Genomic DNA, 14,006 nt, shown 5'->3' on the forward strand with positions numbered 1-14,006 from the left:
AACTGTTTTGCTGGTTACACGCGACAAGGTATTATCACCCAACAGAGTCACAAGATAATGCTACAAAATACGCTGCAAGCTCGTGCACTGCTGTCACGTTTAGGTCAGTCCCCGTATCAAGAGCTGTGTCAATCGGGTTGAGAAGGAAATTGTGTTTTGGGACTCAGTGTGGATAATCTTTTGTTGACATTTGGATTTGGGTTTTTCAGAAGGTCATTTTATGATCAAAACAAGGGTCAGATGGAGGCTGTCGTCCTTCTATGCTCCCCTCAATCTGTCTGTAATCTGCTGCGTGTGTGGTTCTGTGTGAGCGTGAGCTACATAGAAGAAGAGAGGGGCACAAAGAGACAGTGAAAGGGCCACAGTGTTGTGTAACACCCAGCATGCTGGGAAATCCTAGGAGCAAATGAGTCACTTTTGCAGAGATGAATGTTGACAGCGGAATGCTAATGTGAAATCAGGCTGCAACTGTTTGTTTGGGCATAGTTTACACAAACAATACACAAAGCTATGATAATTGTGCATGCTGTTTATTGGATGCGCTTCGGCTTTAATCAACAACTGCTTAAAACGTGCATGGTTTGATGGATGTGTACGACGGCTCCGGGGAGGAAAAGTGCAAGGTGTGCAAGAGGAGGAAAGTGAGAGAGGAAGGAATCAGCACAGAAAGGAGAGGGTAAAATATGAGGTCACTGTGCTCAATCCTGCAATCCCTGCTCCCCACTAAATCACAGCATCACAGGACGCACACACACACACACACACACACACACACACACACACACAGTATTAAAGTCATTGCCCTAGGTGATGTACTTCTGAAAACCGCACTGGCTTGTACAGCCAGAGGCCAATGGCCACAAAGTGAATTTCATGGTAATGGCAGCGAAGCTTTTAGAGAAGACTCCCAAATGCTGGGAAAATCCTCCATATATCTGGCAACTTAGGCTAAATGTGTCACCGCTGGCAGAGAGCGAGTCACTTGCTTTGCCATTCTCTACAGAGCCAAATATCTCCACACACACACACACACACACACACACACACACACCTGACGGAGCACAGCACCATCACAATTTTTTAAGTTCAGTACTTAATTGTAAAATCTTGTATTTCTTTCACCAGGTGAAATAAACTGAGGGAGAGTTTATTGGTTTCCAAGGAAAATTAATCACGGTACTGAATTTTCTGACTGTGACCATAGAGGAGTGATTTGCCGTATATTCTACCCCGAACTAGAACAATGTCACTTGTTCCAATACTTTTAAAAACAGATGAAATGGCTCTAAAATTGGCAGGTTTTTGTTTGACTTTAGGTAAATAATTTTGCAGCACTTTTGCGTTTGTGAGTTTAATGACATTCGTTCAGGCACAGTGGATTCTTGCAAATGAAATTAGGAGGAGCCAGTGGAACCAGATTTTATTCACAGATTATCTGTCACATGTACTACTGTCAGGATAAAGTGAAAGTTTCAACAAATATGACAAAAAAAATATTTTTGTTAGGTTACCTACTGCAGCTTTAAACCAGCTAGATTTATGTGAGTCTGTCCCCAGTGTGTCTGTTGAGGAATACAGCATGTATTGCTATAGGGAAGCACACTGAATGAAGGTTGGAAAACTGGCACTTAATGAAAATTTTTATCACTTAACCTAGGCTTTAACTCACAACCTCAGGTTCCTTCAGAAGGAGAGTTTAACCACAGACAGGAGACCAATTTGAACCGATGAGGCAGACATCCTGGCTAAGGCCGTCGGGATCTTACCAGTAGCACGGGTAGTTAAAAATACAGCCTGTTCTAAATAAATTAATTTATTAATTAAAGAAATCTTCTTTCTGAGTCACTATCTACATCATTGATTTTGTGCCCTCGTGATCTACAGCATGTCTGTCGTTCCTCACTACTGCATGACTACTGTGTTGACAGTTACAAACAATATTATTAAATGTTATTCAATCCAATCAAAACCGTATGTGAGTGAAATCAATTGGGGGGAAATTGAATGAGTCACTCCATTTGCTGCCCACATGCCACAGCGATGTTAATATATTCCAAATGTATTTCTCTCCCCTACAGTTTCTTACAGCTCACATATGACTGTACATCTGAGCACTCAATCTGCCACAGCCCTGGAGAGGAAAGCTTTCCTACACTGAGTGATGCTTTTCATTAAACTCTACAGGAACCCTGTCGCCTGCCTGTCGGGCCAGTCCATATCCAGGTCATCAATAATGATTTCAACAACGCCAGTGTGTTGCTATTTGGTCATGTTTGGGGATGGTCTGTGTTTCTGAACTTTGGTGAAGAAGTCGTCATTTTAAACACATTTTTCAGTTGATCTTGCTCACATGGCGAAAATAGCTTCAGAAAACAAAAACAGTAAAGCCAACACTGACAATGGTGTATATACTTAACATGTGTTTCTTTAAAGCCGCCATCCACTCAAAAATGTGTTTTGCTTGTAGTTGCTTCACTTGGATGTTTGAGCTCCACTGTGCAGAATTTTGTATGTGCAGTTTTGGTACTAGAATGTTGTTTTCAAATTCATCTGCTGAAGTTTCTCTGTGCTCACCAAAAATCTTTTTCTGTTTCACAACTGTACGTACTAGCAGGATTTTGTGACGTCTGGAAGCAAACCGAGGTCCAGTATGTAGTGTGATGTTGAAACTTGGAACCTCTGATTTTTCAGTGAAGTAGGAGACATCTGATGTCTAGTAATTAAAACTTTTGAAATCAAAAATATCTGCAAATTGATAGATCCTGCATTATTTAATGAAGGAGAGGGTGTTTCAAATTTAACGGATAATATCAGAGAAATTATTATTGAAAGAGAGTAGTTTTGTCTTAAATATGTCTGAAGTTTCAGTTGTAAAAAATTCGAACTCCTTGGCTGCTTTTCGTGACTTAAACAGCTACAACTGTGGGGGTCCTAAAGCGAGCCTATGTAACGTTTGCTGTACTGCAGCCATTGTGGCTAGAGGTGGCAATTATGGCACAGTGGTACATGCTAAAAGGTAGACTTACAGTAAAAGGAATAAAGAAGAGTCAACAAGTCAGTGAAGTGACTAATGTCAGTTACATAGTGAAATCCATGTAAAGTTCATAAACATTAGCCATTAGCCACCAGAAACTACTGGTCATACCAGACCAGGTAAAGCTGTAGCAGCAGACATCCTGAGAGTACTGAAATGAGTAAGGCTGAGTTTAATTGCTGATTAATTCAACTTGTAAGAGAACGTTGTATTTCTTCTCGCTTTAATGTGACTACTATAGCTGAAGAAGACACCGCAATCAAGCAGCTAAACCAACACATCACAGTACGCGGGCTGTAGAGTACATTACAGCTGGATAGTACCGCTCTGTTAATTTATTGCATCAGTAGGTCACCGCCATCTTGTGGGAGGAAGGCGGTTTCACATCAGGTTTGATTTGGTTTTGCATACATGTTTTACTTTATAAGCAAAGCTGGACCTGAGTCCTGGTTTCTAACTGTTAGGCCAGACCACCATTGAATATCAGTTGTACTCAGATTATTTGATCTTTGTTCAGTGTTTAGTGATTGAATTCATTATCCAGGTTTCTTTTTGAAAGCATATGTATATTTATGTTTCCTAGACACAGTGCATGACTTAACAAGGTATAATATTAGTTTCGTCTCATATATTTAACTGACCCATGTGAACACTGCTACAGCTCATCTTTTGGATTTAAGACATGGAGAATAAGTACCTGATATTAAGGGATAATATAGCACTCCATCTGTCTCTATGTGGACCCGCTGTTTAATGGTGGAGCCAGATGCAAAAACATAGAGGAGGGTCAGTGGAAACTATTGCTCAATGTACCTCTTTCAAACAAAATTTATACTGCTCATAAAATGCTCCCAAAATGTTTTTGCCAATGTCTTCTCATCGCAAGTCCAACAAGATCTTAAACGGTAAGAAAACATAGTTATTGCATAATGTTTATTTATTCACGACAGCACAGTCTTGACTAAAACGCATCTGTTTACATAGTGGTCCATAAACCAAAGACATAAACTCACTAGTAAAAGCAGTCCAAGAGACTGGATGACTAAAAAAATAGCTTGGCTAATGTCCCTTTCTCTCTCCATTTGCTTTCCTCATCAGTGCACCTTTTTTAAAGTCTCAATCACAGTTTTACTGGCTAATACCTGTTTCATTTTATTTTACTGTTAAACTCATAATACCTCTCTTCTTCTCTCCTGACTAAACTTGCCACTTTTACCATACATACGCTCTTTCTCTCACATTTGTCCAGATAAAATAAAAATCTCTCTTGGCTCACTCTTGGCTCACTCTCCCTCTCCTGTGCATTTGATCTTCTTGTCTTTCAGAACTCCCTGCTTTCTGACCTCTCTGCTTAACCCATGTGCTCTATTAGCAGTAGATGTGGCAACCGTATCACTATTGCAAAACATGTAATTTGTCTCACATGATTTGTCAAGTAGCAGCAGGTCACTGGACTCAGACAGCCCTGTTATACCTCCCCTGCTTTAGGATCCAGGATCCAGTTTGGTCCTGGAGGGTCCAGTAAAGGCAGTTTATCTGGGCCTGGTTGGTCGTTATTCTGCAGTGTCCTCTTGCAGTAGCACCGATGGTGGTACCGGACACTGGCGTCCAGAAGACTCCATATTATTCGCGCCATCATTGGCTAGAGGTCACCAGCCATTTACTCTTATTTTTAGTACCTTTGGTGTACTTCCAGGTGGGCTTCAGGGTTGCTGGGTTACCTTTTGTTGGAGGAACGAACCTGGTGTCTCATCCAACCAGTTGGTGCTGTTGGAGAGGGTGGAGAGGGAGAAAATCAGACAAAGAGGTGGAGAGACAGATTATGATTTTGTCTTGCTGCATGTACTGGTTCTCCAATTTCTGCACCAGACAGGCTCAGCTGTAACCTTTGATACTCACAGCGTGCTTCACCTGGTTGTCTTGGGTTACTGGCGCTGCTACCAAAGGAAGACTGGAAGTTATGGATGGTCTCTTGAAGGATCTGCCTTTCTCGGCCCTGACAACAGCAGACAGAGGTCATTATAAACCAGTTAACATACTCAGGCAAAGATGATGCTATACTTCCACATATTGTGTCCATCTGGTATCTGTAAGTTCTTCCTTTTAGCAATTTCCATCCTTGTTCCAAGTAATCCCACTTATCGCTGCTGGCTCACAACAATTTACTATGACATAATGGTGGGTTTTACTGTGGAAAACTGCAAGTGGAAAAAATACTATACTATAAGTCCAGAGTTCCCTGGAAACACACCACTGGAAGCTTAATATATGTTTAACCAAATGCACCTTTCCAGCATTGAGCTCTGATATGGCAGCCAGGATCTGTTGTCTGGGTCCGTCTGTTTTAATGCCCAGCTCCTTCAGGTCTCCATCTGTTAGAGTCAGGAACGCCTCCATGTCCACCTAGAAGAATTGGAAAAAAAATAGAAGACATCGAAATACTGTATGAAACATGTGCAGTACATACATACAATTTTCTAGGTTTAATATAAGTAGAGAACTGTACAATCAATGTAGTCCTTTCAGGCTCTGCAGTTATTGGAATGCAGTTTCATTCAGGTTGAGAACTTATTGCTCAGAACATATTGAAAAAAGGGGAAAAAAAACTTTTTATTTGAAGGAAAATGTTTTGGAATGACATAAAAGATGGAATACCTCCTGTTCCTCAAATATGGGCTGGTATTTCTCGAGGGACAGTTTCTTCAATATGCTAGACAGTTCATCTGAAAAAAACAACAACATAACATAACACAAATTTTAATGGTACACAATCCTGTACTGGTTAAACGGTGGTATGACATTGTGAAGCGCTACAAAGTTATAGATGTGCAACACTTCCATCATCATCCAATCATGGAAGCAAGTTATCAACTGGTCTATTAAAGTGTGCTGAATAAATGTGTAATTAATGCTTGTGCAACAGCAAAAAACTGGTGGCATAAAGAACAATGATTTCAGTTTATGCTGAATTGAACATTTTATCACCTTCATCAGTTATGGTTCCACTGCTGGAGCCGCCACTGCTCTTGGAGCGAGGATGGGAAGAGGCCGAGGACAGAGAGTCTCCCTGCCCAGTAGGAAGCTTGGGTGTTGGGGAAGGAGATGGAGTCAGAGTGGGCGACGTGCTCTTGGAGGTGGAGGAATTACCTGACTGTGGTCTCTTCTTCAACTCCAACTTCTACAAAGGAATAAAGGTGGGCGGTAGCACCAGTTCACTTACACGATAGAAGGCACGTTGGCTGTTTTACAAGAAGTAATGACAGAAAGGAAAGAAAATACTGACTCTTCTTGAGTGGATGTCAGAAGCAACCAGGCTGGGGTGGGAGTGGATTTCAGGTAGGTTAATGTCAGGCAGCGGTAGTCCGTGTGCTGAGGGTGGCAGTGAGGGTTGGCTCTGCGTTTGGCTGTGCTGTTTCTCTGGAGGTTGAGCCTTCACATCTATCAGGCCTGCTGCTCGCTTCCTTTGGGCTGCTATCTGTGAGAGAACGCTGTCTGCACTGCCCCCTGGTGGAAGAAAGAGGAGCTTGTAATCTGGTTGCTAGTGTCCCCATTTTGTCAGGGTATTGTTGGATTGGTCTGGATGTGTGTAAACCTGAACGGTTGTGGGAGTCCCGGTTGATCCCTGCCACTCCATTAGAGCCTCCTGAGGAGTGGGGGGAGTGGTAGTGGCCAGAGTTTGACGGGGAAGAGGAGGAGGGCCCCTTTGGGATGCTGGGAAACTTAATGGACCTGCTAACCACACGACTGATAGAGGTCTGGCAAATAGAGAAGGAAAAGATAGGAAAAGATGCATGAATGATGAAAACAACACAGACAAGACCAGCAACACCCCTGAACAAACACTCACAATATCTGAGTTCCCACTGCTGTTCAGCTTCCTTTGGGGTGGCATGGGAAGGCGAGGTGCTTCGCTCTTTCCCTCCCTGAGGAGACGCGAACGGTCCGAGTTCCACGGTTCAAAGTTGGACGGAGGCAGGAAGGGAGGGATCACTGCTTTTAGCTTGTCATTGGGCAGCCGGGTCAAGGGTGCACCACTTCTGAGCTATAGGAGATGGAAAACAAATATAATCACAACACTCCTACTAATAATAATAATCAGAAACTTTATTTAGCACTCACTGACACAGTTAAAGAGTGCAAACCATAGACATTTAATACGGTAAAGATTATCATACAAACACAAAAACCCACAGCATAAGAGCAATCACTTTGAAACAGGCTAACTTGCTAACTGACATCAGATAAGGTAATTCATTCTAATCACAACACTGTCCAAACTTGAAGAGAAGTACAAAGAAACCCAATTTACATCAAATCAAAGACTCCTACCATCGTGGTTATAAGAAAGTCCTCCTTTTCTGAGGAAGTCCTGCAAAGACCTGAAAAAGGAACATAAGTCACATTCACGCATTCCCTCCACCACTTACAACACACAACTTCTGTATGGCTGAATTTAAGCAACAGCATATACATATGCAAATTCAGTCCCACTCTGTTGACCAGTGTCTGAACAATACTGCCAATAATCAAAGACAGCAGCTTCCTCTGGAGCCACAAAAGGATTCACTTTTCTTCCAAATATGCAGTAGCACTCCCCAAAACCTCTAAACAGACTTTGATGTGTTAGAGAATGCAGTAACTGTGCCCTAAAAGTGCAGATGAATCAATGTTATCACTGTGTCTCACCACTATCTTTGCTCTTGACAGCCCAAGCAGTGCTGATGTCATTCCCTCCCAGGGCAGGAGTTGGTGCCAGCGCCCCATTAGACACGACAGCAGTCTTCCTATTCGCCTTCATGGTGGCATCTAATGACGTTTCAGCATCGTCAGGAAATGGAGCCAGGCGGTTGGACGAAAGGCCATGCCTCAGGGTGTGAGTCAGCTTGAGCCGTCGGAACCGATTTGACATCCGGCTCCACCAGGACTGTAAGGGAGTGGAGTCAAACATGCATCATTATAGATTAGATTTTTTCCAGTCACTATTATTACATCATTTAATAATAATTTATCAGTACTACATGGTATGGATTTTTCTTCATACCTACAGCTCGAAGTAATATTCTGTTTGACATAATATAAAGTATCAGGACTTTACCTTGAGGCCTCCCTTGTCGTCAGGTGGCACAGGGACATTGTTAAGGGACTGGCGGCTTTTGGAGCGAGTCATTAAGGCTCTGCCACGGTGTTTCGACTTGTCCTTGTCTACTTGCATACACACTGATGCTAACAGACGCACCAACTCAGTGTCTAAGAAAATCCAAAGCAGACAAAGAAAATGAATTAAGGATTCACTGAGTTTGCCTGGCATGGACTGTGTCAAGTGCTGCTGTCTTTTTTTGAGAAAACATAAAAAGCTAATTAGTCATAACTTGATTAAATTAATTATAATGAGTTAATATTACTCGACTAATGCTATTTTCACAAATGGTGGAAACCTGATTTTAATTGCTTTTTTTATTACACTATACTAGCACAGAATTGTTTGCTCAGCCTGAGCACATTTACCCTAAAGGCTGCAAAACAAAGTGATGATATTGGGGGGTACCTGGGTCGTTCAGCAACATAACCAAATCAAAGGCTGTGTATCCATTCTTAGCCCGAAGGTTGACATCAGCTCCTTGACTCAACAGGTACTTGACAATGTCTTTATTACTGGAAGGAGGGAGAGAGAAAACAAAAGAGAGTAGGAACAGGTTGATGATAACGTCAGCATGCATAGTGCAACTACAACATTACATTATCAAATTACTTCATACTCAGATTTCCTGACTTTATTGATTTGATTTGAAGACCAACTACATCAACAAGTTTACCACAATAAACCAGCGGCTCCGTCTTACCCATGATAGGTAGCCTGCATTAAAGCCGTCCACCCGTGGACACCATCTTGTTTGTCTATGTCCGCATTCTTCTCCACCATCAGCTGCACCACTTCTAACTGACCACTCACTGCTGCCATCATGAGAGGTGACGCTCCCTCCTGATTGGATGAATTCACCTGCGTAGGATCCTCCTCTAAGATCTCTTTGACTAGCTGGGAATTTCCTGAATCAACATACGCACACATACAGTATATGGATACAAAAATATGCAAGCATATGGACTTGATTGTGTTTTTTATTTCAATGTAATACCCTGTTTATCTTACAGACAAGACACAGTTTACTTGTAGTTTTGCTACTTCTTTAGTATTCAGTTTAACTCACCCAACTTGAGGGCACTGAACACATCTGGTCTTCTTCTCTCATCGTCTGTGAAGAAAAGAGCAAGAGTGAGAACAGAAGGGGGTTCTGATATACTCTGAAATAGTCCTACTTGGCCAGACTCCACATAGCTCAGCATTATCTGTTAGTGTGTGTGTGTGTGTGTGTGTGTGGGGGGGTTATGTAAATTAAATTACTGCAGAGTTCACCACTCACACAAATAAAAATGTATACAGATAAAAGAAAGAAGAAACTACATTAAAAACATTCTGCTGTAGCGGAAACACTTTTTCAACCCAGAGTAATGTCTGCAGGTATTCCTTTCAGGCTGCATACAGCCCTAACAATAGTTTACCTATAAGGTAGGACAGCCTGAGCCTGAGAGGTGATACACCACAAATAACTTGCTGCTTCTCCATACACTCATTACTTTGAGCACAAGGTAATAACTGAAGGAGACTCAGATGAGTGTATCATTTTTATAAGACAGATCTCCTCGCATTTGGACTACGGTGACTGGAAAGAGAACATTCTCAGTCTTAAGTAATATAAACAACCTGAAACTATATTAGTGAAGGGGACAAAACAGGATTTTGAAAAATGAGGGGGACATGTCACTCTCATCCCCAGTGGCTAGTAATCCCTTGGCTCTTTTTCTTGATATCATTGCCCCAATCAGAGCTTTTAAAAGGCCATGCAGGAAACCTGAGCTAAAACCTGAACTGGTGAGAATAGCTATTAAAGATCAAAGAGGCTGAGAGCTGCCACTGTTGGTTTCACTCTCACACCAGTGTTAATTGCAGTGCAGGGCAGCTCGATTCTAGTTGTGGCAAGACACAGAGAGCCAGAGATAGGTTGTCATTTCTGCCAACAAGGTAGAGACAGATCTACATGCACTGTTAATCTGCAAAAAGATACTAGAAAACATGTTCTTTGCCAAAATAAATCACTTTCTCTGAAAAAAAACAACCCAAAATCAAATATTTACTAAGGGAAAAAAACTGATATTGCCATCGAAACAGCAACAAATACCAGAGCCAGAGAAAAAACGCAGAACGGCACATGAAACTGTACTGTATTACATGTATTTGTATTATATAATACTGTGTAGTACATTATGCTAAGCTGCTATGCTAATATGCTGCAGCTGTATTGTGTTTTTTGTGTAATAGTGGACAAACCATTTGTTGGCCTTTTACTTACTGAATTATTCTTTCTTTTCTTTCAAATCTAAATTTCAACTTGAAACAGAGAGGGAAGACTTACCTGTCTGGGGCCGGACAGTGGTGATGGAGTCCAGATACGCCTTGATGTCTCTCTGTTTGAGCTGCATAGCTAGTTCAAAGGCTGTCTTGGACAGAACATTGACTCGGTCTGGGTCAGCTCCACGCTCCACCAGCTGCTGAGCCACAGCCACCTTCAAAACACACAAAACTTTATTTGTCAGCTGCTCCAGAAACTCAAAACGAAGAAGACTCTGTTTTCCTACCAGTCATAACATTTGTGCTGCAACTGCGTTTTAAATAAACTCACAAAAACATTTTAAGTGGCACATTCCATAAAATGTCATACCTAAATGACAACCAAACAATACCCAAAATGTATTATCCGCCTATCTATCCACTCATCCATTGACCCCACCTTCCCACTGAGGGTGGCAACCATCAGTGGTCCCCAACCAGTGGTCTTCTGGGAAAAGTTGACATCAGAGCCCCACTCTAGCAGCAGGCGCACCGCAGCCTCGTGGCCATGCTGAGATGCCACCATCAGGGCTATGATGTCCATAAACTCTCTGCCACCGCCTCCTACTGGACAGCCTTCACCACCTCCAAAACCAGCAGTGCTACGGAAAAAGAGGGAGAGAGGCACACCGATTTTACAGACTAATGACAACATTCAAAGAATATCTATATATGAAGTGAATTTTAGTCTTGGACAACCATTAAAATCAAAAAAGGTAAAAAACCTGCAGCTGTTGTTGTTGTTGCCGTTAGAGACTGCCTCCGCAGCAACAGCCAGGTGATCATAGTCATCAACATAGGCCCCACTCTCAAGGAGCAGCTTGACAACATGAGTGTGTCCCCCACGGGCCGCCATAGTCAGGACACTCGCACCGAGCCTGTTCCGTCCATTAATCTCTGCCCCGTTCTCCAACAGGATGTGGGCAACAGTCAGGTGACCGAACCTGGGGGGAGAATTAGAGACACAAAGAATAAGAAAGAGAGTGGGACTTAAGTATCTATTTTCTCCAGTTTAAGACAGTACATCACAATTTAACAGATGCATTAGGGAACTCTTCTCTGAGCTGAATCAACTCTCAGAAGGTTGAGGTGATATGTTCCTGACACATGCCTAGCACATTTTATTAATTCCCATGGGGGAAATGCATCCTAAAGTTTATGACCAACAGGTAATACATATGTAACTTATGTCTTTTAACGCAAGAGGAAATTTGAGCATCTGGTAGAAATTTGCAAAAACATGCAAACTCTTCACAGAAAGGTGACTGGAAGGTGTTGACATACAGATTCCTGCTGTCAACGGCTTGCTGCTCATGTTGGAAGTAAAGGCTTCCAATGTTTGAATTACTATCAATGTTAGTAGATTATTTGTGAGATTTATGGAACATTTTAAATCCAACTTGTCAAATCCCAGATCAAAAGTACAAACCAGTGACTGTCAACACAGACTCTTCCCCTCTTTCAGCTCAGTCCCAGGTCCTTTACTGTTCTTAACTGCACAATAATCATCATGAGGAAAATTTTAATTATGCTCAAGATTTAGACAAATATATGAAAACTGCATACCAATATGACACCAAAGCAAATGCTATATATATATATAAACAATCAACTTAAACAGAGAAATGATTTCTCAAAGGTTATTTGTCAAAGTTTCAGAACAATGACAGTTACAATATTTTGATTAAATCCACTTTAATATACCTTTTGTTGAAACCATGACGCTGAGAAATATGATTTAGTTATTTAAAATGAACAGATTGTTAATACATGTTGCTACACCAAACTCCATGAAAGAATCTGGCAATTTCTGAATAAATGCTCATGGAACAGATCATTGTTTTACACAGATGTTTTTCGTGTTTCTATTCGACGGATTGTAGAGTGGTTTCTGACTATTCCTACGCTATACAGTTCAGTAATTCACCATCACCGACACAGAGTGACAAATAAAATAGGCTGATTTTTGAGTGGGGTTTGGTGCGTCCTTCTCTTCATTAGAACATGCAGTGAGCTTACAGCCCGCAGCCCCACCTAGCAGCCTGCATCAGCGGGGTCCAGCCGTAGTTGTTGCGGCTGTCCACCGAGGCTCCCTTTCGTAGCAGAAACCGGACCAGGTTCTCATGACCGCTGGCCGACGCAAACTGCAGGGCGGTGTTCCCCTCCTCGTCCGTACAGTCCACCGGTACCAGAGACAACATGTCCGCGATGTTGCACTCCGACCCAGCTTCTGACCGCAGCCTGCTCTGCCGTCCGGACTCTTTCGGGGCTCCGGGCTCCAGGATCCCCCGAGCGGTTTCATAGTCCCCCTCGTCGCAGGCACGGAAAAGCAGCAGCGAATTAGCGGGGACACCGAAATTCATCTCCTCAGTTACCGTTCAAGTGTTCCTCCGTCTCCATTTAACTCCGGTTGGTTTCAACGACGGTAACGGACAACTGTTCCTCTGTCAGTTGGCGGCGGCCTGTTTTTGGAAACCATGACGCACAGTAAAATAAAGTTTAACTTACAAGTGTAGGACTTATATTCTTCTTCCCAAACACTACACTCTGTAAATTATCCTTTTCTTTAAAACACTATAGGGGTATCTTAACGGGTTTCAACAAAACAACTTTCTGGCAGCCAGCCGGTACGACCCCGGTTCCGTTACGACCCCGGTTCCGTTACGACCCCGGTTCCGTTACTTGTTCAGGAATCTGACCAGCAGCAATTCCTCTACAACACGACACACGACTTCCGCTTTCACCTTTCAAAAGAAAATCCTATTTATTTTATGTTTCGATTACTCGGTTATTTGCTGGGGAGTTATTTAGTGGGCAGGGTATTTAGGATTCTGCTTTTCCATTTTCCCAGTCGGTATCTTTGAACAGCGCCAAATGTGACAATTTCCTAGCAAGTAATTAGTCTTACGTTTTAATTTGAAATGTAAACAACCTTTGACTCATCTTACCATTTAAAAATGCTAAAAATAATCATATTCTTTATTCTTAAAGGTTCCTTCAAATATCAGTAATGCAACATTCATAATATACACATTTTTATTATATCTGAGACTAATAGAACATCAGAAATATTGATGTAATAACATGGTTTTATATATATGGGCATTGGATAGTCACAGGGGATTTTTCTCTGCCCTCAAGTAGTCACCAAAGTTAGTTTTGTGTTTTTCATTGGCTTTTATTTTTATTTCGTTTTCATTTCTTTTTCCAATTAAGTTTAGTTTCAGTTAGTTTCCTCAGTGGATTTAGTTTTAATATAGTTTTTATTAGTTTAATTATTCTTATTCTTAAAATGGGAATAAGTATTACAATCACATACTATCAATGAGTACAATACATACATTATTTTGAAAATCTTTTCCAGATGTAACTGTATGTTATGTGTACCTTGACGTCCCTCTGGTGGAGCCGGCAGTTTTTGAGCGTTGACGACACTTCACTCCCATCCGGTGGTCACAAATATGAACTACATCTCTCCATGTGTCCAATAATCTGCTATTAATAATAATAATGCTAGCAAGCAGCTTA

General features: G+C 41.8%; 1 protein-coding gene across 1 annotated transcript; it reads right to left on the reverse strand.

Annotated features, from left to right (window-relative positions):
- Positions 1 to 3,953: 3,953 nt before the first annotated feature.
- LOC127369294 (ankyrin repeat and SAM domain-containing protein 6) lies at positions 3,954 to 13,169 on the reverse strand. Its single transcript, XM_051410521.1, has 18 exons — positions 12,513 to 13,169; positions 11,204 to 11,422; positions 10,879 to 11,080; positions 10,504 to 10,654; positions 9,241 to 9,285; positions 8,875 to 9,079; positions 8,580 to 8,686; positions 8,130 to 8,281; positions 7,721 to 7,958; positions 7,364 to 7,413; positions 6,882 to 7,076; positions 6,627 to 6,789; positions 6,318 to 6,538; positions 6,020 to 6,212; positions 5,690 to 5,757; positions 5,321 to 5,437; positions 4,934 to 5,030; positions 3,954 to 4,801 (listed from the first exon to the last, which is right to left on the reverse strand). The coding sequence occupies exons 1-18, from the start codon at positions 12,839 to 12,841 to the stop codon at positions 4,752 to 4,754; spliced, it is 2,802 nt and encodes a 933-aa protein (XP_051266481.1). The 5' UTR covers positions 12,842 to 13,169; the 3' UTR covers positions 3,954 to 4,751.
- Between the last annotated feature and the right edge of the window lie 837 nt (positions 13,170 to 14,006).

Source organism: Dicentrarchus labrax, unplaced genomic scaffold (assembly GCF_905237075.1).
Source record: "Dicentrarchus labrax unplaced genomic scaffold, dlabrax2021, whole genome shotgun sequence".
In the NCBI taxonomy this organism is placed as follows: domain Eukaryota; kingdom Metazoa; phylum Chordata; class Actinopteri; family Moronidae; genus Dicentrarchus; species Dicentrarchus labrax.

Excerpts from the sequence above, each read along its gene's own strand:
- LOC127369294 (XM_051410521.1), bottom strand. The coding sequence starts at position 12,841 with ATGAATTTCGGTGTCCCCGCTAATTCGCTGCTGCTTTTCCGTGCCTGC. Across the intron at positions 10,655-10,878 it reads TTGCCACCCTCAGTGGGAAG|GTGGCTGTGGCTCAGCAGCT; the intron begins GTGGGGTCAATG and ends TGTGTTTTGAAG. Across the intron at positions 5,438-5,689 it reads CCATATTTGAGGAACAGGAG|GTGGACATGGAGGCGTTCCT; the intron begins GTATTCCATCTT and ends CAATTCTTCTAG.